The 25,170-nt window shown below is 44.4% G+C and overlaps 2 protein-coding genes across 4 annotated transcripts in view; one reads left to right on the forward strand and one right to left on the reverse strand.

The window, feature by feature from the left end:
* Positions 1 to 625: 625 nt before the first annotated feature.
* DOLK (dolichol kinase) lies at positions 626 to 2,734 on the reverse strand. The gene has a single exon (XM_047768627.1). The coding sequence runs from the start codon at positions 2,394 to 2,396 to the stop codon at positions 780 to 782; it is 1,617 nt and encodes a 538-aa protein (XP_047624583.1). The 5' UTR covers positions 2,397 to 2,734; the 3' UTR covers positions 626 to 779.
* A 27-nt stretch (positions 2,735 to 2,761) lies between these two features.
* The window catches only part of NUP188 (nucleoporin 188), a 52,502-nt gene continuing 30,093 nt past the window's right edge, over positions 2,762 to 25,170 (forward strand). For 2 of the 3 annotated variants that reach the window (XM_047768624.1, XM_047768625.1), the window contains exons 1-11: positions 2,762 to 2,834; positions 10,016 to 10,070; positions 11,539 to 11,612; positions 14,259 to 14,343; positions 15,622 to 15,702; positions 16,180 to 16,224; positions 18,196 to 18,288; positions 18,421 to 18,540; positions 21,992 to 22,203; positions 23,402 to 23,516; positions 24,179 to 24,379. In XM_047768624.1, the coding sequence (XP_047624580.1) occupies positions 2,803 to 2,834; positions 10,016 to 10,070; positions 11,539 to 11,612; positions 14,259 to 14,343; positions 15,622 to 15,702; positions 16,180 to 16,224; positions 18,196 to 18,288; positions 18,421 to 18,540; positions 21,992 to 22,203; positions 23,402 to 23,516; positions 24,179 to 24,379 (1,113 nt within the window). In that variant the 5' untranslated portion in view covers positions 2,762 to 2,802. Of the gene's footprint in view, positions 2,835 to 10,015; positions 10,071 to 11,538; positions 11,613 to 14,258; positions 14,344 to 15,621; positions 15,703 to 16,179; positions 16,225 to 18,195; positions 18,289 to 18,420; positions 18,541 to 21,789; positions 21,872 to 21,991; positions 22,204 to 23,401; positions 23,517 to 24,178; positions 24,380 to 25,170 lie in introns of those variants that run through there. The other variant, XM_047768626.1, reaches the window with a different exon arrangement.

Here is a 25,170-nt window from a genome sequence, read left to right on the forward strand (position 1 = left end):
CATCTGGCAAACAGGAGAATTGGGGCCCAGAGTGATGAAGCCACACACACAGTTAAGAAGTGGTGCAGCCAAGGATGCTGACCAGCAGTTTGACTCCAGAACCTGAAGTGTTGACCACCCTGCTGTACTGGTCCCCTCCAGCCCCCTGAGGACTTAGGGGAGGGCAGCCCTAAGGCATACAAGCTCTTTGAACTTTTGCATTATCCTTTAAGCTTTTTAAAATATTTTTTTGGCCATGCCCCGCAGCACATGGAAGCTCCCAAGCCACGGACTGAACTAGCACCTGCGCCACAGCAGTGATATTGCCAGATCCTTGACCCACTGAGCCACCAAGGATCACTTTTTTTTTTTCCTCTTTAAGGCCAAACCTGAGGCCTATGGAGGTTTCCAGGCTAGGGGTTGAATCTGAGTTGCAGCTGCCAGCCACAGCCACAGCAATGCTGGACCTGAGCCTCATCTGCAACCTACACCACAGCTCACAGACATGCCGGATCCCTAACCCACTGAGTGAGGCTGGGGATCAAACCTGCATCCTCATGGATACTAGTCAGCTTCGTTACCGCTAAGCCACATCGGGAACTGCCTTTTTTTTTTTTTTGCTTTTTATGTATCAGCAAAACTAAAATCAGGAGTGCTTTGATTTTTATTTGAAATCTGAATCGACTGAAAAATTAAATCTGTATCTCACCCCTGGGCTCTTCCCGCCCAAGGGGCTGGCTGCTGTGAGGACCATTCATCCTCCCCATGTCCCTGTCTCCTCCGTGGCTGCTGTGCAGCAGCTACGCCATCAGCAGTATCAGGAGGTAGAGAGGCAAAAGCAGATTGTCTATCTGCGTAGTGTACGCTTCTAAGAGGGACACGGTGCTGATGGACCCCAGAATCCAAGCATAACTGTAGTTTAGGTCTACTCCACTGTCAAAGATTAAGATCAGAGCTACAGAAATGATCTGGGCAAATATCGATGTCATGGTCCCCTCAAAAGTCTTTTTGGTTCCGGGCCAGCGGATCTCCCCCATGGTGCTGCCGAATATGGAGGCCACGGTGTCACCCACACCGACGGCTAGGACGCCGGCATAGGGGACTAGGGCCCTCGCTCCCCCTAGGCTACCCTTCTGTGTGCAGGGCCTGGGGACTAGCCAAATGGGAAGAGACATGCCTAGCAGCAGATAGATGTGGGTCAGGATGAGCGGTCCACTGTCTCGTTCATCCAGGAATAGGGACAGGAGGCTCCGAAGCGTGTGGCCCAGGGGCTTGATGCGGAAGTAGCGCACGTACTCCAGGAAGATGAAGACCGCCAGACACACGGTGGCGGCCACGTAGAGCAGTGGCCGGTCAAAGATGATACCTGGGATGTAGGTGGCTACCACAATGAAGTGGAAATACTTCCGAGCAATGGTGGGGGCCTGGTGCTTCTTGGACTCAGAAGACGACCGCTTGGCATTCTGGTATAGCACCACCAGGCAGGCCAAGGTGGCCAGCAGAGACCAGTAGGCCAGGAGGTAGACTCGGGTCTCCGTCTGGAAGAGGAACTGAAAAAGCCAGAGCAGGGGATTCCTGCGGATGAGCCGGTGAAGCCAGGGCAGGACCACACCAAGGCCCAGCACACAGGTCATGAGGTGGAAGAAGATGGAGGAGGCCCAGGTGCCTGAATCCATGAAAACAAAGAGGGTGCTGAAGAAGATGCCCATGAGCACCATCCCTACCACCACCACCAGCAGGAAGAAGTCCAAGGGGTCTCCCTGGCTTTCCACCACAGTCAGAGACCGCTTAATGAGCTGGTTGAGCATGAAGCTGATGCCACCCAATACCAGCAGAGCCTCTCCAGGGGTGAAGCAGCGGGGCAACAGGTACAGCAGGATCATGTTGAGGTAGACGAAGATCAGCAGGACCTCCAGGACCTCTATCACCTCGCCTACACTCAGAGAGTGCTTCATGATATAAATGATGACACCTCCAGCCAAGCCCGAGATGACACAGGTGTTGGTGGGCACCGGGCGAGTGATGCCCAGAGCCAATACTGACGAGAAGAGGGCCACTGCCATGCCAGTGGCCGCCACCACAACTCCAAAGCGCTCAAAGTATGGGTTCCCCGCAGCCTGGCAGCGCTCCTTCATAACCAGTCCGAGCAAAGGCATGACCACCGAAGCGGGCAGTAGGCCACTGTTAGCGGACATTCGGAACTGGAAGACCGCGCTTCCCTGCTGTAGCAGTCGGTCCCACTTGTATTGGACGTAGAAGGCCTGCACGGCGAGGGCCACGGCGCACCACGAGTACCGATCCCACACTGCTGCGTGGATGCTCAGTACCACTATGAACACCACCGCTGCCTCTGCCAGCACGGAGCCGCTCAGCGGAGCCCCGGACCCAGCGGCCGGAGGAGCGCACTCTCGGGTCATGTCTCTAGATCTGGGACCCCGGGGAAACCCGGGTGACTGGAGATGCCTTGGATTCTGGGCTCCTCAATCCTCGCCAGGCACAGAGCGGTAGCTTCACCCAGCCAGCACGTTCTCTATCCGCTCTCCTGCTGCCAGAAGGGAAGCGCCACTGAATGATCACTCTTTGCAGGCAAGGAGCTGGCGTCAGGTCACGCTCCAACGTCTCCCACCTCAAGCGTAGGTGTCGCTCCTCCACCGACTCCCTCACTGACTCGACCGCCCTCGCCCGGGAGTCCTCACCGCTACGGGCCACGCCATGTTGGCCCCGCCCGCCGTCACGTGACGAAAAGCCCCGTCCACGCCCCGGAGGCGAGCGGTCACGTGGGCGCGGCGTCTGGGGGTGGGGCTAGGGCGCGCGCGCGCGAAGATGGCGGCGGCCGCCACCGGTCCGTGTGTGAGGTGCGGAGCGGGCCGAGTCAGCGGGGGTGGCTGTTAGGCGCCGGGTCGAATCCGAGCCGGAAGCGGGGCGGGATTTGAGGGCAAGATGTAGCGGCAGTGGCGGGGCGAAGGCCGGCTAGGCGGACGGGCGCCGGGATGGAGGCGGTTACGGCCAAACGGTCTCGGCGCGCGGGCATCTGAAGCGACTTCTCGGAGAGGGGCCGGTGCCTTACCCCTTCCCTCGGCGCCCGCCTCCGGTCTCCGGTTCCTTTCCCTTCTTCCCCTCTCCCCGTGGCGCGTCCCTCGGCGCCCCCCTCCCGCTTCCTGGCTGGCGTGACGCTCTCTCAAGGCGCGACGGGGCGCTTCGCGGTCGCCCGGGGAGCCCCCACCCCGTCCCCGCCGCAGCCTCCTGGGCCCTTCCCGGCGGCGCTCCCCAGGGTCCCGCATGTGCTCTCGATGGAAGGTCTGTTTCGGGCGTCGCCGAGCCACGTTCCTGCAGTTTCTGCCCTCTTGGGCCGCCCAGCCTTTCATTCATCCATCTATTCATTTTCTCCTGCATTGATGCCGTCAGCGGACACCCCACGCACTGTACTGGGCTTTGGGGACGGGAAGATAAAATACTCAAAAGAAAGAGACAGTTCTTACTTCTGGAGCGATACCAGCGCCAGGCTGGCGAGGCGCGATCTTTTCCATGGCTTTATCTCCTTGAACTCCCACGACTCCGAGCGGCACCTTGTGTTTTACGGATAGATGACTCATAGACCCAACTCAGAACTGGCGGAGGGGTCCGGTGAGGCTTCAAACAGGCGTGTGTCTGCCTCTGGATCTGTAACCAGATCGCCACCCTTCCATCTTCCACTTACAGCTCGAAGCGGCTTCCATTCTCGCTACCACCCTCCCGGCTAACCGTCCCCTTGTCACTTCTTCCCTGTGCCTGCAGTGTTTCGCTACTTTTTTCGGCTTTTCACTACTACTCAACACTCCGAAGAGCATGGAATAGGCTCTGAGTAAATATTTATGACAAGTATTGCCTTTGTTCTCTGTACCACTTCCTGCGCCTCTCTGCTCAAGTGACTTTTTTTTTTTTCCCCCCATTGTGATGATACTTTTTAATCATGTAAAGTTTCAAGTGAGATTTCTCTTCTCTGGAATTTCCATTGAACTATTTCTGGAGCAGTTTGTGTTTTTCTCCTCCACTGTTTTTCATGTCAGCTCTTATATCTGGCAGCATTGTGGTCGCTGTGCTCTCCTTTTTTTAGGCTTGTCTTACAGTCCTTGTGGAGCTTGGGTAAAGGTCAGCTCCTGCAGGGCCAGGCGCGTTCTTCAGTGAAAGAGAGGGCAAGGAGAGGGAAGCGGTTAGTTTGCCTGAAAGATGCTTTCTTCATCCTGGGGGAACCTACCACATTCACACCTGAAAGTGGCGGAATTGACACCTGGGATTTCTAGGCCCTGCTTTGTGCATAGCCTGCTTTAGGAGCAATCTTTTCTTTCTTTTTGTGCTGGTCAGCATGTTATAATGATTGGGATTATACTGAACAGCAGCCTTCTGTTTGAAATGCCTAGAGGTCTGAACTAAGAGAAAACTGAAATTCTGTTCCTGGTGCCTGCTGATTTGCAGATGACCACAGACAGGCCACCTTACCATTGGAGTCTGTTTCTCCAAATATTAATCCTTTTCAGGGTAATAGTGAGGTGACTCTGAAGCTTGTAAGAAGGGGTATGTTACGACGAGTTGGCACTGGTCAAAAGTGGAATAGCAGTACTCTTAAATCACTCACAGTTGGGAGGATCACTGAGGGTTTGGCAGAAAGCTCGAATATTGGCATTTGGGGTTATCTCTTGTGTTCTAAAGTTAATGTGTGCTAGAAAACAACTGTGGTTTGAAAGCTTGCTGCCTAGCTTAAATTTCAGTTCACGAAGGGGAGGTGTGCTTCTGTGGAGTCAGCATCCATGGGCGGTGGCAACTTTTATTCATTGTTTCCACGTGGAGTAGTTGACTGTGTTTCTCAAAAGAATTATCTCAGAGTAGGTTGGCTGTGTCTCAGTCTTTCTATCAAAAGGACACAATTATTAATAAAGGACTGTTGTTATTTTTGGCCATGCAGCCTGTGGAAGTTCCCAGGCTGGGGAGCGAACCCTGGCCACAGCAGTAACCAGAGCCACCAGGGGAACTCAGACTATTTCTCATCTAGTTGCTTTCATCCAAAAGTTTCCAACCACATGAATCTCTCTAAGGAGGATAATTTCTAGTTTCAATTAATTCCCATTCTTTTAGGAATGGAATTCCTTGTTCGCTAGAATATTGGACTGGAAGTCAATAATTTTTTTTTTTTTTTAGGGCTGCACCCATGGCACATGGAGGTTCCCAGGCTAGGGGTCTAATCGGAGCTACAACTGCTGGCCTACGCCAGAGCCACAGCAACACGGGATCTGAGCCGCATCTGCGACCTACACCACAGCTCACGGCAATGCCGGATCCTTTAACCCACTGAGCGAGGCCAGGGATCGAACCTGCAACCTCATGGTTACTAGTTGGATTTGTTTCCATTGTGCCACGACGGGAACTCCCAGTAATTTTTTTTTTAATCTCACCTTTGAGGCAAGCGATTTAATTTCTGTGTCTTAATTTCTCTCCAAAACCCTTAGCTCACTCGTATTTATTGCACACATAAATGAGAGATATTGTAGCACTTAATTCATTTCTTGAAAACATATAGAGAAGATGTTACCCTGAGCCCTGAACGAGCATTCTAATTCCCACTGTGTCTGCTGTGTCTTGAGAATCACCTGCTCACATTACCAGGTCTCAATTTGAGGATCAGTCCCCAGTGATCTCTCTTCTCTGATTCTTTGCTGTCCTATATGGTCGTAGTCCTTTGGGGGTCTGGTTGTTAGCATTATCCACTTTGGCACTGTCTACTTTTTGCTGATTGTGTGATGTATGTTTAATGTCGTTTGTCATTTCCAGCCCTAAGCTTATGAGCAGGAAGGTCCTAGCTTTGTGTCCTCATTGTGCCTAGACCCTAAATGAGGAACCAGTGGCACTCATTTCCACGAGGATTCCCTTCCATTTTCTTCTTTATTCGGCCTTCTCTTAGCACTTCTCCATATTTGTTTTTTTAATAGTTTTTCTGTTCCAGTTAGAGTGCAAGTCTGGAACAGACTCAGATCACTCTGATTCTTTAATATTTGCTCATCGCCATGTATGTTTTGAGCCTCTCTTGTGTGCTAGCCACTGTGTTAGGATGTGGTCTGCCATTGTAGGTCAGAAAGCTTCACCCCAGTCCTTGCCTGCTTACAATGTGAATTCTGGGGTGCAACGTGAGGCAGTGTAATGTAATGATTAAACTCTGGAGTCCTGCAAACCTGGGTTCAAGCCCTGACTCCATTATAAATTAGCTTTGTGGCCTCAGGCAAGTTACTTAACCACTCTGAAACTTTAGTTTCCTGATAAGATAATGAGGATAGTAACATTTTTGCCTCATAAGTAAATTGAAATATTCAGTAAGACAAAGCATTAAAGACATTTAGCACAGTACCTTACATAACTGTTCAGAAGATGTTGGCTAATCTTATAAAAGTCATTTTCAATAAACATTTGCTTTGACACCTTAAAACAAAAAGAGGGGAGTTCCCGTCGTGGCGCAATGGTTAACCAATCCGACTAGGAACCATGCGGCTTGGATCCCGTGTTGCTGTGGCTCTGGCGTAGGCCAGTGGGTACAGCTCCAATTGGACCCCTAGCCTGGGAACCTCCATATGCCGCAGGAGCAGCCCAAGAAATGGCAAAAAGACAAAAAAAACAAAAAGAGCATGATATGACATGGTTTTGCAAATGAAAGTTTTCATTTCTTCTTTTTTTTTTTTGCTTTTTAGGGCCTCACTCGAAGCATATGGTGTTTCCCAGGGTAGGGGTCTAATCGGAGCGACAGCTGCTAGCCTATGCCATAGCCACAGCAATGCCAGATCCGAGCTGTGTCTTCGACCTACAGCACAGCTCCTGGCAACGCCAGATCCTTAACCCATTGAGCAAGGCCAGGGATCGAACCTGCAACCTCATGGTTCCTAGTCAGATTTGTTTCCACTGTGCCACGATGGGAACTCCTGAAAATTTTAATTTCTAAAGAAATAGCTATTTTTTTCCTTTTGAATAGTAAATTAAAAGTTACTGCATTACTCTAGGACAGTGGTCTATCTCCATTCTTGTTTAGTGGCAGAATCTTTTTTCCCTGCTCTCCAACCCTCCCCCCGCCAAAAAAAAAGCCAATGTATCAAGCATAAAAGGTGAAGAATATTTATACTGACCAGGTCTTTTACCTGCTCCTCTGAGACACATCAATGTCTTAGAGTGGTAGTAATTTAGGAATTCATTTGAGTCCTCATTTTGTTTTAATTTTTACTTTTTTATGGCCTCACCCACCTATGGAAGTTCCCAGGCCAGGGGTTGAATCCGAGCCACAGCTGCGGCAACGCTGTATCCTTTAATCCACTGCTCCATGGTGGGGGAACTCCCAGTTGCTCATTTGAAAATGTAATTTCCCATGCCCATCCTCTGAGAAAGAGTAGCTCTGGGGGATGACTATGATTCTGCAGTGTTGCCATGTTGTGTTTGGTCTGAGGGCCAACTACGTTTTGAGAAACTTTTTAAGGACATTGTTTGCTGCTCTTGTTTGTTTTAACTGTACAGATTTTGGTGTAATGAATACCCACAGCTTGAATGTGAGGAAGCAGGGAATTCTGGGTCCTGGCAGCTAGCCCTTAAGTACAGAGGTGGTATTCTCAGTCCCCTGGGAATCACTGCTACCATACCTAGCTAGTTAAGAGATCAAGGTTCTGAAAGCAGACGCAGATAAATTAAAGCTCATTGATGCCCAAGCTTTTGAAATTGGAAGATGTATGAGCAAAGGGGGGAAAAGGAAGATCTGTGGTCGAGAAAGGGTGACTTAGCTCGGACATACAAACCTTCAATTAACAATAAGTTTCTTTGCATTAATTGTGATGTACTATTGGCCCCATTATTAGCTGTATGTTGTATAATAGGTATCCAGTCTGTTTTGTGCAAACTGGAAGCTATCCTTGGTAAAGTGAAAGTATGTGCCATTTTTTAATAAAGCTCTCATTTTATTTTTTGCTAATACAGACTTATCAAACAGATAAGTTAGATGATAATTATTCTCCTTACAAAAGGCATTCTTGGAGTTCCCCTTGTGGTGCAGCAGAAATGAATCCAACTAGGAACCATGAGGTTGCAGGTTCGATCCCTGGCCTCTATCTGTGGGTTAAAGGATCCGGCGTTGCCATGAGCTGTGGTGTAGTTTGCAGATGTGGCTCAGATCCCTCGTTGCTGTGTCTGTGGTGTAGGCCAGCAGCTGTAGCTCGGATTCAGCCCCTGGCCTGGGAACCTCCATATGCCGCGGGTGCGGCCCTAAGAAGCAAAAAATTAAAAAAATTTTAAAAAGGCATTCTTTCAGGGTTTACTTTAAATTTTTTTAAATAGTGAGCTTGCTGATCTTTAATTGCTTAGGATTTGCTTTATTCATACCTTTCAATATAATCAGTACAAAGGGACATATTTGTTTCCTTAACCGGGTCTGTTCTCATTTTTGAAGAGTGAATGTTTTCTTATCAGAAAGATGATTAGTGATTCCACAGTGCCCATTGTGGGAGTTGGTGATTATTGGCTCAGCAGAATTCAAGTTGTTTTCTTCAAAGCATTAACCCTTAGGAAAGAGATTTGTCATTTTTAGTTGTGTTAATCCTCTCTTGATGGGAAATCCTGGAAGACCATTTTTAAGTACATAAGGTCTAGTGCTTTGCGTTACGCTCTCACCGGGGGAAAGGTTTTTCAGTTTATCCTCATGGTCCGTATAATGTGCGTTCTTATTCGCTGTCTAGTCTGCTTTATTAGGTCCTTTCATGTTCTTCTGCAGATAGGCTTTCTAAGCTGTGTTCATTATTTCAGGTTACTATTCTAGCTTATTTAGGGTCTCCCAAAATAGAATCCCGGTGCTTTTCATAACCCTTTCTTAAGTGAATTTCTTAATGGTTACATTTTGAAATTTAATTCTAGATTAAGAGAAAAACCAAAAACACAAACCATGTTTCCCGAAATTCTGAGGGCATGAATGAGGGAAGGAACTAGGGTTAGCACACAGTTGGGAGTATATTTGAAGGACTCACTGGGGGCAGGGACTCTATCTCACGGGTTCTTTTTTTTTAATCTCAGGTAATGAGCACTGCATGTGGTACCTAAGGGAATTTATTAATAAATGAATGAACATAGGACGTCATAATGATTGTTAGACTTTACTTGATTGAGAAAGTGCATTATGTCATGAATTTAGAAATTTTTCTAGAAGGTGATGGTCCTAAAATAGATTGGTCTTTTTCTGGATTCCTGTTCCTTATTGGTCACTACCTTTGGAGGCATATCGAAGTTCCCAGGCTAGGGGTCCAGTCGGAGCTACAGCTGCATCAGGTCCGAGCTGCATCTGTGACCTACACCACAGCTCACAGCAATGCTGAATCCTTAACCCACTGTGTGAGGCCAGGGATCAAACCTGAAACCTATGTTTCCTAGTCAGATTCATTTCTGCGGTGCTACGACGGGAACTCCTTTTTTAGTCACTATGGGTTTTTTTTTGTTTTTTGTCTTTTTTTTTGTCTTTTCAGGGCCGCACCCACCGCATGTGGAGGTTCCCAGGCTAGGGGTCTAATTGGAGCTTAGCTGCTGACCCTCACCACAGTCATAGCAACTCAGGATCCAGTCCATGTCTGCCACCTACACCACAGCTCACGGCAACGCTGGATCCTTAACCCACTGAGCAAGGCCAGAGATCGAACCCACAACCTCATGGTTCCTAGTTGAATTCATTTCCACTGCGTCGTGACGGGAACTCCTAGTCACTGTGTTTGAATGAGAAGGGAGGAGATTGAAATACTAAAAACTAAATAGAAGATGTACTATAATTCATTAATTACTGTTTCTTTAATTCTAAAATATAGGGTTTTTTTCCCCCCAAAGAGCAAAATTATCTCTGGGTTTTTGTTTGTTTGTTTGTTTGGGTTTTTTTGGCCACACCTGTGGCATATGGAGGTTCCTGAGCCAGGGATCACACCCCAGCCACAGCAGTGGCAATGCTTGATGCTTAACCTGCTGCAACTCATGGGAAATCCTACCTCTGCTTTTTGTCATTTTTCAGGAGCAGCAGAGAACTGTGGACAATTCTGCTTGGAAGGTCAGCTCTGAGAGAACTGGTAGGTGGTGTGTTCTTGAATGGATTCTGTTGTTCTTTGTGTAGCTTATATCACACACACACACACACACACACACACACACACACAAACCCTGCCTTCTCTTTGAAATTGGAAGTAAGCACCTTTTATTATTCCCAAAATTAATTCCTATTTTGTTCCTAAAATAAGCATTATGCATTCCCCACTTCTCCCTGCTGCAGTGCAGTGTATCTTACAGCCTCACTGCCCAGGTTCTCTAAATCTCCACTTTTCTTTGTGTCTTAGTGATTTCTTTTCTGAAAAGCTACCAGGGGCCGCTGAGGGCAGGGCTACAAACACCATCTTGCTACCTCAGGCTGAGAGAGATACTCAGGCCTTTTCTCTGTCTCATACCTGACTTCCTTTTCCATTTGGTTCTAGCTGTTTAGGTCACAGAGGCTGAGGCTTTTAGGACCTTTCCCAGTACATAAGCAGTTTGGAACAGTTCTTCATGTTGATCCTCGGTTGGCTGACTCTAAGGATAAAGTGTTAAGATGACACTCAATTACTACTCTTGTAATTAACATAATGAACATTACACCTTTTTTTTTTTGTCTTTTTGCCGTTTCTTGAGTCTCTCCTGTGGCATACGGAGGTTCCCAGGCTAGGGATTGAATCGGAGCCATAGCCACCAGCCTACAGGCAACGCTGGATCCTTAACCCACTGAGCAAGGCCAGGGATCAAACCCAAAACCTCATGGTTCATAATAAGATTCGTTAACCACTGAGCCACGATGGGAACTCCAGATTACACCTTTTTTTTAGAGCCTTCATATTTTTTGACATACCTTCATCTGATAATTCTACTTCTAGGAATATATCTTTTTTTTTTAATTTTTGTCTTTTTGTCTTTTTAAGACTGCACCCACGGCATATGGAGGTTCCCAGGCTAGGGGTCTAATCGGAGCTGTAGCTGCCGGCCTACGCCAGAGCCACAGCAACGCAGGATCCGAGCCATGTCTGTGATCTACATCACAGCTCACGGCAACACCAGATCCTTAACCCACTGAGTGAGGCCAGGGATTGAACTCACAATCTCATGGTTCCTAGTTGGATTCATTAACCACTGAGCCACAACGGGACCCCCATAGGAATATATCTTAAGATCCTGAAAAAGTTTAGCACACAAAGGTCTTTCCCATGCGTTGTTAATATAAGTAAAGAATTACAGCAGCTTTTAGAGGAATGGTAAATGAGATATGATTTAGCCACTTGATAAAATATTATGTAATCACTAGAAAGGATGTTTATCAAGATTTTCGTAGTAAGGTTAAATGATTGTGTTAGAATGTTAAGCAAAGAAAAAGAGACTCCAGAATTCTGTATTCAAAATTATTTCAACTCTGGGGAAAAATGCATATTAAAAAGACTCAAAAGAATGTGTATGTAATCCTCAGTGTGATCCTGGAATCTGATTAAAATTGCATTTGTATAATTTGTTCTTTTCCAGAATCAGATTGAGGCAGAGCTGAATAAACATTGGCAGCGGCTGTTAGAAGGGCTTTCTTACTATAAACCTCCCAGGTATGGCTATTCTGTGCGTCTTGTTTGCGTAATTCCCCTTAGGAACCTAGCACACGTGAAACCGTCCTCCTGAGGGATTTTATGATACTGCTGGGTTAGGTAGATCAGAGAGTGTACAATGCGGTTACCAGTGAAAAAAAAGTAGGACACATTTTTTGTCTGTTGAATGAAAAGGAAATTCCTTTTAGAAATGCCTGTCTGGAGATGAGGATTTATTAAATACTCAATTAATAGCCATAATATTAATTTCAGCCCATCATGTTTGTGTGAGAAACTGTCAGCATCAAATGCTGGGATGTAGCAGTGCAGAGGTAATAGCTGCTGACGCTAACGTATTGTTTACTATGTACCAGTTACTTCTCTTAAGCATTAGACTCACCAAGATATTTAATCCTCACAATGGCCCTTTGAGCTAGGTACTATTTTTATTCTTTGTTTGAATATATGGTTTTTTTTCTTTCTTTTTTTTTTTTTGCTGGGCTTTGGGAAGGAACGATAATAAAATGTAAAGTGGTTAAAAAAGAAGAGAATAAACCTTGTAGGACCAGACTTCTTTATGTTAATTCCTAGTCCAGATCTATTTCTATATGCATCATAGTTCCCCAGCTGCCCTCATTTCCCTTCTACTTCTGAACATCTTGATGTTATTACATCTTCAACTTCCATTTGCATTCTCTTAGGTTAGCGAAGAACTTTCTTTTTTTGATCATGTTAACCCTTCCCTGGTAGTTATTTTGAAGTAACTCCCAGACATTGTGTTATTTTATCTGTAAATACTTTACTATGTATCTAAAATGAATGGACTTTAAAAAAAGAAGACAACTATATTATCACATTTAGGTACTTTTATTATTATTGTTTCCATTTTACAGATGGGGAAACTGAGACACAAAGAGGTTAAGTAACTTGCCCAAGGTCACACAGCTAGTAAGTGGTAGAACCAGGATTCGAACCTGGCAGTCTTACTCCAGTGTCTGTGTTCTTAATCATCATTCTGTGTTGCTTCTTTCAGAACTTATTGTTTAACCTTATACTAGCCTTTGTGTTGTGGATTTTTTGTGAAATGTGAGTCTCTCAAAAAAAAAAAAAAAAAAAAAATCCAACAACAACATGCTTTAGTTCAGAGAGCAAGCATTTGTGGCATGAGTTTCTTTTTTTTTTTTTTTTTAAGACAAAAGTTCCCTTTGTAGCATGGAGTTTAAAGTCTGACAGACTTTTTTTTTTTTTTAAACTGCAGGCTTAACTGGCATTTAACACAGCATTTTTTTGTTATGTTTGTTTTTTTGTTTGTTCGTTTTTAAATTAAAAAAATTTTTTTAAATGCCCTCTTTCTGTTCCAGGATTCAGCCCAGGGTGCCACATTGCATTTAGTTGTCATGTCTCCTTAGCTTTTAGCTGTGCAGTATGTCAGTCTTTTCTTGATTTTCATTGACCTTGCACAGTTTTGAGGAACACTGCTCAAGTATTTTGTAGGAGAATGCCCTCAACTTGGAATGGTCTGGTTTCTTTTTTTTGTAAGATTGAGGCCGTGGGGGTTTGGGGAAGAATACGCAGCGGTGAGGCACGCTTCCTAGCACAGCGTAGCAGAGGATGCCTGTTAGCCAGAGGGGTCACTCGAGGTGTTAACCTTGGGCACTTGGGGAAGGTAGCATTTGCCCACCAAGTTCCTTCTCTGTAAAGGCACATTTTCTCTTTTCCCTCCTTTTATTTTTTGGAAGTGAGCACTACGAATAGCCCACATTCAGGGGAGGGAGTGTAGTGGAATTACATTCTACCTCCTGAAGGGGGTAGCATCTGTATCTTATTGGCACTTGTTCTGTAAGGAGGATTTTTCTCCTTCTCCCCCATTTATTTCTCTCTCTATATATTCATTCATTTAGATCATTATGGACTCATTTCTTTTATACTTTACTTATACCTCGTTCCAGCTATGACCATGGGTTATTCTTTCGGGTTGGCTTCCGTGTCTTGTTGACGTTTCCCCGTCCTTTTGTTTTCCGAGTATTTTCTTACTTTCTGGCATTGTAAGATGCTCCAGGTTCATCTAATGTATTTTCCACCCTGGCCCTAGAATCAGCCATTTCCCCAAGGAGTCCTGGTACCTTTTATTAGAGAATGGTGATAGAAATCAAGATTTGGGTGCTGGCTGTGCTCGCTGCTACTGGGATGTCGTAGCCTCTAGGCCTTCTCAGTGGACATAGGTAGATAATGTTTGTATGTGTACTAACAGACCTGGTTTTAAATTTCACCTCAACTTTTTATTAGCTGTGGGATTTTTGGTAAGTTATTTATTTTTTCCAAGTGTTGGTAATTCCATTTGTAAAATGGGGATAGTAATATTTACCTTCTAGGATAGTTGTGAGAATCAAAAAATATTCATGTAACTAGACATATCTACAAGTTATATAGTTATAACTGTAGTTTTTAAGACACATACTACACTGATAACTTAGACATAGTTTTGTGTCATAAAGTCTATAGAGAGGAACTTGTGTGTGTGGTGTGTGTGTGTGTGTGTGTGTGTGTATTTTGTAGGCACCTACAGGGCAGAAAAATGTCTGTAGTAAAAATACCTTTAAGTATTTTTGTTTGAAACCCCTAAAAGGTCATTGAGAACGAGGAAGTGATTCACTGTTCTTTTTATAGTCCAAATTCAGCTGAAAAAGTGAAAGCTAATAAAGATGTGGCTTCACCACTGAAGGAACTGGGTTTAAGAATCAGCAAGTTTTTGGTGAGTAAAAATGAGCACGTGCTCAGTTTATTACTGCAGGGTGGATGTACATTGTTTTATTGTTAGTGATTATTAGTGAAAAATTCAGTCTGTTTTCATTTTGGAGGTTAAATTGAGCATATTTTGTTTCAAAAATGCCCAAGTCGCAACTCTTGTTGATAAAGGCCACAAGTCAAGTTGCTTGGTCCTGTTCATCATGGTTTTCTTCCCTGTACTTGTCATGGTAAGTTGACTAGACTGTGTTTAAATATGTAGCTGTTTCCTTTTAATTTTGGAAACCCAGGTCAGGCCTGCTGCTGCATTAATGTGCTTGGTGAATAAGCACAGTTGTTTCTTTTTTTTCTTTTTGTCTTTTTAGGGCTGCACCTGCCGCACATGGAGATTCCCAGGCTAGGGGTCAAATTGGAGCTGTAGCTGCTGGCCTACACCACAGCCACAGCAATACGGGATCCAGGCCTCGTCTGTGACCTGCACCACAGCTCATAGAAAAGCCGAATCCTTTTTTTGTGTGTCTTTTTAGGGCCAGTCCCACGGCAAGTGGAGGTTCCCAGGCCAGGGATCTAATCGGAACAGTAGAGCTGTAGCTGCTGGCCTACGCCACAGCTCACGGCAACGCTGGATCCTTAACACACTGAGCAAGGCCAGGGATGGAACCCACAACCTCATGGTTTCTAGTTGAATTCCCGCCACGATGGGAACTCCAAAGCTGGAACCTTACTTAACCCACTGAGCAAGGCCAGGGATTGAACACTCGTCCTCATGGATACTAGTCAGATTTCTTACCTGCTGAGCCACTGTTGGGGGAACTGCCACAGTTGTTTCTGTCATGTAAATTTCACTGGCATGACAGTGAAAATTACCCAAACAGGAGAATTTTTTTTTTCCTGTTTGGGTTAAAATTGTTATGTTGGGAGTTCCCGTTGTGGCTCATTGGGTTAAGGACCCAAATCCATGACGATGTGGGTTTGATCCCTGGCCCCGCTGAGTGGGTTAAGCTGCAATGTGGGTTGCAGACACAGCTCAAATCTGGTATAGCTGTGGCTGTGATGTAGGCTGGCAGCTGTAGATCCGTTTTGACGTCTAGCCTGAGGACTTTTATATGCCACAGGTGAGGCCCTAAAAAGAAAAAAAAAATTGTTGTGTGAAATCTTTTAAAAGAATTTTTGTTTATTCAAGTTCTGTGTTCATTCCAGAGGACAGATCTTTAGATTGCGTTTCATGCTGTGTGTGGTTTCTGAGCTGAGGTGGCTGTTCCTTCCTTATGACCTCTGTTTTCAGGGTCTTGATGAAGAACAGAGTGTGCAGTTACTCCAGTGTTACCTTCAGGAGGATTACAGAGGAACTCGGGACTCACTAAAGGTTCGTAGATTTGTCCGGCTCCCTTCTCCTGCCTTTATCCTTTTCCTTATTGGTTTTAGATAATTCAGTGTTTTGTACCCAGTTCTCTGCAACAGAGATAGGTGATCAGCTACAGCCATTCTCAGTAAAGACTTCGTAAGCTTAAAAAAACATGCTTAAGCTGAGCTCTGTCCTCAGACTTGGTGGGACAGAGGTCAAAGATGGACATGTTATCATAGAATTGCAGGATATCAGAGCTGAAAAGGACCTGAGACAACATTTAGCCTTTCCAGCCTCTCATTTCACATATAAGGAAATTGAAGCCAGAAGGGGGAGCAGGGATTTGAGCACAGACTTGGATACTCTTAGGGAAAAGATGTATCCAGACACGAATAGGCGGTTATGATGTTAAAGGGTAAGGTGAAGATGTTTACCTTTTTCTTTGTTCATTGGTTTTGCTTCGAAGATGGCTACTTGACTGTCCCTTTTTTCCCTCAGACGGTACTGCAAGATGAGAGGCAGAGCCAGGCCTTAATCCTGAAGGTCAGTGCTGGTTACCATTTCCATTCTTTGATATAAAATTGGGCAACTACTTCTTGATCTTGTTTTCCTGAGCATTGCTGGCTTTGACTTTTTAAAGTAAGCATTGAGGTCTTGATGGAGAAGCTGCAGCTGTAACAACATAGGACCCTTTAACCCATTGTGCTGGGCTGGGGATGGAACCTGCACCTCTGCAGCAACCCAAGCTGCTGCACTCAGATTCTTAACCCACTGCACCACGGCAGGAACTCCAGTACCACAGTATTTTGTTACTATAATTATGTAGTACTGTCTGAAGTGTGGGAGGGTTATGCCTCCAGCTTTGTTCTTTTTCCTCTGGATTGCTTTGGCAATTGCAGTTCTCTTATATAGTTCCGTATAAATTTTAGGATCATTTGTACTAGTTCTGTGAAAAATATCATGGGTAATTTGGTAGGGATTGCATTAATCTGTAGATTGCTTTGGGTAGTGTGGCCATTTTACTTTATTTATTAAAAAAAATTTTTTTTTGGCTATACTGCAGCATGTAGAAATTTTCAGGCCAGGAATTGAACTTGTGCCACAGCAGTGACAGTACCAGATCCTCACCCCACCAGGCCACCAGGGGACTCCAGTGTGGCCATTTTCACAATATTAATTCTTCCAGTCCAAGAGCACGGAATACCTTTCCATTTTTTTTTTTGAATCATCTTCAGTTACCTTTTTCGGTGTTTTATAATTGTCAGCATATAAATTTTTCACCTCCTTGGTCATGTTTATTCCTAAGGTGTTTTTTTTTGGAAGCAATTTTTTTTTTTTTTTGGTCTTTTTGCCATTTCTAGGGCTGCTCCTGCGGCATATGGAGGTTCCCAGGCTAGGGGTCTAATCAGAGCTGTAGCCGCTCGCCTATGCCAGAGCCACAGCAATGTGGGATGCGAGCCGTGTCTGCAACCTACACCACAGCTCACGGCAACGCTGGGTCCTTAACCCACTGAGCAAGGCCAGGGATCAAACCCGCAACCTCATGGTTCCTAGTTGGATTTGTTAACCACTGAGCCACGACGGGAACTCCTGGAAGCAATTTTAAAAGGGGTTGTTTTTACTTTCCTTTGTGATATTTTGTTGTTAGTGTAAAGAAATGCTTTAGATTTCTGTATGTTAATCCTGTATCCTACTACCTTGCTGAATTTTATTCTAGCAGTGTTTGTTTTTGCTTTTTAGGGCCGCACATGCAGCATATGGAAGTTTCCAGGCTAGGGGTCGAATTGGAGCTATAGCTGCTGGCCAGCACCAGAGCCACAGCAACACAGGATCCAAACCACGTCCATGACCTATACCGTGGCTCAGGGCAATACCAGATTCTTAACTCACTGAGCGAGGCCAGGGATCGAAGCCACGTCCTCATGGATGCTAGTTGGGTTTGTTACTGCTGAGCCACAACTCGAATATTGTAGTAGTTTTTGTCTGCACATAATGACAATTTACCCTTCCAATTTAGATACCTTTCATTTCTTTTTCTTGTCTGATTGCTATGGCTAGGGCTTCCAATACTTTGTTGAAGTGGTGAACGTGGGCATGGTGATCTTCTATGAACGAGGAATTTTACTTCTAAAGTAGTTTCCTGTATGGTATTTAATGAGAACTAAGTGCATCAATTACAAGCAATTAGAACATATACTAGTGGTATTTTTATATTTGTTTTCATGTAATTGACCTGTCAGTTTATAGCATTGTGTGTTACTTGAATGCCCAACTGAGAAATCATGCTAGAAAACTTTTCATATAATTCCTTTTATCTTGGATGACTTTATTTGTATCCTAGCTCATGAAGGTCTTTGCTTTCTTTTGGCCTAACACTGTGTTTCCATTTCTGTAATTGCTTATGTAATTGGAACTTTTCCATTCACATCTTTATATGATTTCATGAGTAAATTTAAAATTGAATATCTTCTGTGAAAAAATGAGTACAGATTTTGAATCTTTGGTTCTCCCCAGATTGCAGATTATTACTATGAAGAAAGGACGTGTATTCTTCGTTGTGTTTTACACCTGCTCACTTATTTCCAAGATGAAAGACACCCCTATAGGGTAAGCCCATTTAGTCCTCTTGGTTCTCTTTTAAAATTTAATCCTTTTAACAATTTATTCATATTTATATTCATATAAATATTTACCTTTTATTCCAGGTGTAAGTTATGTTTTGTTTTGTGTTTTAATAAGGTTGAATATGCAGACTGTGTTGATAAATTGGAAAAAGAGCTAGTTACAAAATATAGACAGCAGTTTGAAGAGCTTTATAAAACCGAAGCACCAACATGGGAGACACATGGAAACCTCATGGTATGTGGTTATTGGGGATTTGTACATCCTTGCTCATAGGACTCTAAGTTAAATTATTTATTCACTTATTAATTAAAGCATTTATAGGTTATCATTCTTTAGAAAAGTTTAAACATGTGTAAATAAAAATACTGACTTTAACTAATGGTCTTTTATTTGGACCATTCCCCTTGACTTTGTTAATCCAGTTGATCAACTTTTTGTTCCTGCTTAAAATATTCTCTTAGTGGTTAATGGAATTCTTAAACCAAGATCTCATCTTTTTTTTGGGGGGGGGGCCACACATGTGGTATATGGAAGTTACCAGGTTAGGGGTCGAATTGGAGCTGCAGCTGCTGGCCTATGCCACAGCCACAGCAAGCCGGGATCTGAGCCATCTTCAGGCTACACTACAGCTCACAGAGGCAGCAGATCCTTAACCCACTGAGCAAGGCCAGTGATTGAACCCGCTTTCTCTTGGATACCAGTCAGGTTCTTAACCCACTAAGCCGCAACAAGGACTCCTCATTTTCTTTTTTACCATTATCTGTTAAGTGTGTGACAGTAGTCTAACTTTTGTATCCTTAATCTTAAACCAGTTTGCATTTATAGAGTGGAACATGACCTTTTTAAAAAATGTTCGTAGAAGAAAAGGATCTACTTAAAATACAACAAAAGCATACATTTCTTAGGAATAAACTCAGGACTATCCAAAATCTAAATGAGGGGAACTTTAAAATGTTAAACGGGTATAAAAAGAAGTCATAACCAAATGGAAAGACGTGCCACGTGCCAATCACGAGTGTAAAAGACTCAGCACCGTGAAAGTGTCAGTACTGCTTATTTTAACCTATAAAATAGTGATATTTTAGTGTGATCCTCGGAAAATGTTAATAAGTAATTGCTTTTTGTTATGGAACTATGCAAAGCTGGTTCTAAAATTCATTTGAAAAATAAATAAGAATAGCCAGGAAATTTTTGAGAAAGGAAAATTAGATAATAAGGCTACAGTATGTTAAAGCATGGCATTGCTGCATGAAGAGACTGATGAATAGTACATGGTAGAAAGGGTAGTGTTGCCCAAATGCTGATAGCGGATTGGTGGATGATAAAGGTGGCGTTTTGAATCAGTCAGGAGATGTTGGGTCAGTCAGTAAATGGTGCTGGAACTGCTGGGTAGCCCTCTGGGGAACAGTTAAAGTGTATCTCTATCTCATTTCTTCTGTCCGAAGCAAATCACAGAGATAACAGTGATTTAAATTTTAAAAATTCAACTATAAAAGTACTAGAAGAAACATGAGAGGTGGTCTTGATTTTATTTTTTTTGGCATGGAGAAGAGTTTTTGAAGTAAAACTTAGAAGCCATAAAGGGGAAAGAAATGAAAAACCCACCAACATGATATTGAAAATACTGGTGTTCCCATTGTGGTTCAGCGGGTTAAGAACCCAACATAGGAGTTCCCGTCGTGGCACAGTGGTTAACGAATCCGACTAGGAACCATGAGGTTGCGGGTTCCATCCCTGGCCTTGCTCAGTGGGTTAACGATCCGGCGTTGCCGTGAGCTGTGGTGTAGGTTGCAGACGCGGCTCGGATCCCGTGTTGCTGTGACTCTGGTGTAGGCTGGTGGCTACAGCTCCGATTCAACCCCTAGCCTGGGAACCTCCATATGCCGCGGGAGTGGCCCAAGAAATAGCAACAACAACAACAACAACAATAAAAACAACAACAACAACAACAACAAAAGAACCCAACATAGTGTCCATGAGGATATGGGTTCGGTCCCTGGCCTTGCTCAGTGGGTTAAAGAACCACTGTTGCCACAGCACAGTATAGGTCACAGATGCATCTCGGATCCGTGTTGCCCTGGCTATGGAGTAGGCTGCAGCTGCAGCTCCACTTGAACCCCCAGCCCAGGAAATTCCATCTGCCACAAGTGCAGCTGTAAAAATAAAATTAAATTGAATTAAAAAAAAATCAAAAACAGGAGTTCCCGTCGTGGCACAGTGATTAACAAATTCAACTAGGAACCATGAGGTTGCGGGTTTGATCCCTGGCCTTGCTCAGTGGGTTAAGGATCTGGCGTTGCCATGAGCTGTGGTGTAGGTTGCATATGCGGTTTGGATCCCGCATTGCTATGGCTCTGGCGTAGGCTGGCGGCTACAGCTCCGATTCAACCCCTAGCCTGGAAACTTCCATATGCTGGGGGAGCACCCCAAGAAATGGCAAAAAGACCAAAAAAAAAAAAAAATTTACAAGACCAAAAATAGTGCTATAAACAAAGTCAAAATACGCAGTTGAAGTTTCTGTTGTGGCTCAGGATTTTGAACCCAATTAGTATCCATGAGGATATAGGTTCAATCCCTGGCCTCACTCAGTGGGTTAAGGATCCGGTGTTGCCGTGAGCTGTGATATAGGTTGCAGAACCGGCTTGGATCCTGTGTTGCTGTGGCTGTGGTGTAGGCCGGGTGCCACAGCTCTGATTTGATCCCTATTCTGGGAACTTCATATGCTTCACGTGTGGTGCTAATAAAAGGAAAAAAAAAAAAGACAAACTGATAGCACAATGGGTTCTTAAAATAGAAAGAGCTCTTGTAAATCAATAAGCAAAACCCAACAGCAAAACAGGCAAATGCGATGAACACATTCACATGACAGCATGCAAAGGGTAAGATAATAGACATATTTTGCTGTATGAATTTTTTTTTTTTTTTTTTTACTTTTTAGGGCTGCATCTGCACATGTGGACATTCCCAGGCTAAGGGTAGATTTGAGCTGCAGCTGCTGACCTATGCTGCAGCTTGGAGCCATGCCAGATCCTTTACCCACTGAGTGAGGTCAGGGATCGAACCTGCATCCTCATGGATACTAGTTGGGTTCTTAACTTGCTGAGCCACAACAGGAGCTCCGAATTCACATATATTTTTAACGTAAAACATTATGACAGTATTTAAAAATTGAAAAGCACATAATTTCTTGATCTAGTAGTTCTGCTTAAGAGTTTATCCTCTAAACGCATTCACACTCACATTAAGTGACCTGTGTTATTAACAGAGCTGTAGCATCCCCTAGATTTGTTCAGGTACAGTTTACATCGAGTAAAATGCATTCATTTTAAGTGTACAGTTTGCCTTTTGGCAGTTGTGTGTAGTTCTGTGCAGTAACCACTGCACGGTCACTACAGAGAACACTTCTCTCTACCCAGCAAGTCTGCAGTCAGTTTGTGACCTCGGCCCCCATCAGCCACTAGTCTGAATGAATGAAGGTGTATGGCATATTATCCGAAGGAAAGACAAAAACCTCTAACAGTGCTTGCCTCTGGGTAGAGGTTCGAATGACTGAGCGATAGGAATTGTAAGGATACTTCTTTTACCTTAGTTTTGTACATGTGTTACCTCATTAACAAGAATACATTTAAATGTGTTTTAAAACTTGACTTTATTTCTCTCCCATTTTTCTTCATTGGTTGTGCAGACTGAGCGCCAGGTGTCTCGCTGGTTTGTTCAGTGCCTTCGGGAACAGTCCATGCTGCTAGAAATTATTTTCCTTTATTATGCGTACTTTGAGATGGCACCTAGTGACCTATTGGTATTAACCAAGATGTTTAAAGAGCAAGGATTTGGTAGTAGGCAGACTAACAGGCACCTGGTGGATGAGTCCATGGATCCTTTTGTGGATCGGATTGGGTAAGTCTGAGTGAATGGTCTTAGCACCCGTGCTGCTTTTGTACTGTAGAGCTCTGATGTTGTAGTGGTCCCCTGAATGGGTGAGGGGAGGGGGAAGCAAATGGGTGGGCTGCCCCGTTCTAGGCCACACAGGGAGTAGAGACGAGGATTGAGAGGGACATCTTTTCTCCAAATAAGAACTGCATTCTATTCTTTTACTTGCTGTTTTCATCTAAGGGATTCATTTTTTCACTCTACCAAAAAAATCTCTCGAGCAGCTTTTGTCGACCAGGCTCTGTACAAATGCTAAGAAAGCAGTCATAAATAAGGCAGGTGTGTTCGCTGCCCTCTTTTGATTCATGGTCTGTGGATCTTGAATTGTATGGCAATGGATGTAGCCACATTTGGAGGCCTGTTTCCTCTGTGAACGAGGATGCACACTTGACCAGTGAGACAGTTTGTCTGGGTTAGATGTAGTTGTTGCTGTAGAAACCTTCGGTACTGGATCTCACTTTGGTACACACCTGCCACCCAAGACCACCAGGTATTTAAAATGTGGCTTGGAGTTCCTGTTGTGGTGAAACGGAAATGAATCCGACTAGGAACCACGAGGTAGCAGGTTTGATCCCTGGCCTCCCTCAGTGTGTGAAGGATCCAGCGTTGCCGTGAGCTGTGGTGTAGGTCACAGACGTGGCTCGGATCTGGCGTTGCTGTGGCTGTGATGTAGTCTGGCAGCTGGAGTTCTGATTTGACCCCTAGCCCGGGAACTTCCATATGCCTTGGGTGCAGCCCTAAAAAGCAAAAAAGTAAAATAAAATAAAAAGTGTGGCTTGTTAAATTGAGATGGGCTGAAAGTGTAAAAAACATTCCGGATTTAGATGGGTTAGTGTGAAAAAATAATGTGAAATAACTCAATTTTTTGACACTGAAGTGTCTTATGTTTCACCTTATTCTCCATGGAGGTTCACAGTAGCAAGTTTGACATCATGTTACTGTTTTTCTTTTTCTTTATAGAATGATTTTTACTTTTTGCATTATGGCTGGCTTACAGTGTTCTGTCAATTTTCTACTGTACAGCATGGTGACCTAGTTACACGTACATGTATAGATTCTTTTTTCTCACATTGCCGTGCTCCATCATAGTGATTAGATAGAGTTCCCAGTGCTACGCTGCAGGACCTCATTGGCTATCCATTGTGATGCTGTTTTCTTTTTCCAGCTACTTCAGTGCCCTCATCCTGGTGGAAGGCATGGATATTGAATCCTTGCATAAGTGTGCTTTGGACGACAGAAGAGAACTGCACCAGTTTGCCCAGGATGGGCTTATTTGTCAGGTGATCTTGGAATAGCCCTTATTTTTTCATGGTTTGTGGTTAGAGTTTTTCAAGGTTTGTAGTTAGAGGTATGTTTTTAAGGACTCGTCTCTATTGCCATAGAAAATTTTCCTTACTGTGGAATTTGAGGTTCTACATTAAGTTAACTGGATCTGGAAGAAATCTCAGATGTTAGTTATTTGTACAGAGGTGATAGTTGAATCTGTGAGAATGAGTAGAGTCACTCAGGGACATGATACAAGGATAAATGAGACTCAAGGACAGAGCCTTGGGCTTCATCTCTGTTCATGGAGCCTATGAAGGAAGAGGAAAAAGACATGTACATTGAGACAGGACTGTCAGAAGGAAAGAAAATGAGAGCCCTGAGAAAGGAAGGAACAGGGGACGTTTTCTAAAGAGTCCATTTAAACATTTATTTTATAATCTTAGATCAATGCTACTTAAAATCAGAAGAAAAAAGTTGCGGGTGAAGGGAAGGGTCATTGCGGGGGGCGGGGGGGGGGGGCTATTAAAGAGGTGGCCAGGGCTGGGGAAGAGTGACGTGTCAGAGCGGGGGAGGGGCCGCTGTGGGCGAATGGAGGACTCACTAAGCAGGGTGAAGCCCCCTCTGGAAGGGCCCTGACCCTTTCTCTTAAGTGACGCACTCGTTCTCTTCTCATTAGGACATGGACCGTTTGATGTTGACCTTCGGGGACATTCCACATCACGCCCCAGTGCTTTTGGCTTGGGCGCTCCTCCGTCACACCCTGAGTCCGGAAGAGACAGGCAGTGTTGTCCGGAAGATAGGTGGCACAGCCATCCAGCTGAACGTCTTTCAGTACTTGACCCGACTTCTCCGCTCGCTGGCCAGTGGGGGAAATGATGTGAGGCCCGGGCTCTTGGTGTTGGGGCACGAGGGTGGGCCGAGAGCAGGGCGGAAGCCCAGTGATGACTTGTGATAATAGTCATACTGCTTGTAGGTGATGTGGTTATGATGGTGATTTTGTAACTAACCTTCACAAAGCATTTTCTCTGACAGACACCAGTGCTCGGCATTTTCTGTACCGTATCTTCTTTCATCCTTACAGCACTCTGCGCACTTTATCCTAGTTTATCATCCTGTGTTACACATGAGGAAATTGAGACTGAGGGAGATGGAATTTGCCCACAGGAACAATAAATTGGCAGTTCCTGGTAGATACGGTTTGAACCTACTGTGTCTGACTCTTTGCCAGTGTCTCATGCTCTGCCACTAGGGTGTCTCTTAGGTGACTTGGGGGCCTATTCATCCAGCTGTAACAGGATGTCTTTGATGAGGGCTTAATTTGAGTGGCACAGTTTCATCAGTTTGTTTCGACAGGCTAAATAAAATGTCAGCAAACTTGTTGGCACTGGGTGATTTATCTTGGGGACAGCTGAGGCATCGGCATCATTCATGCCAGCACATAGACGCGCTATCCTTTTATCCTTTTTGCAGGCTGGAGATGGTTTTCTTCCTCAAGGAAACTTTGATCATTTTGAAAATTGGTTCCCGTTTGATTTTATTCTTGACTGTTTCAATATTTGCGGTTCCTGCATTCTTTTCTCCCTTTGTCTTCTTGAGCTTGGGACTAAACGAGGAGAATTGGAAAGCCTCAGGGTCTCTTCCCATTTGTTTACAGAGACAATTGATGTG

This window comes from Phacochoerus africanus, chromosome 2, assembly GCF_016906955.1.
Source record: "Phacochoerus africanus isolate WHEZ1 chromosome 2, ROS_Pafr_v1, whole genome shotgun sequence".
In the NCBI taxonomy this organism is placed as follows: Eukaryota; Metazoa; Chordata; class Mammalia; order Artiodactyla; family Suidae; genus Phacochoerus; species Phacochoerus africanus.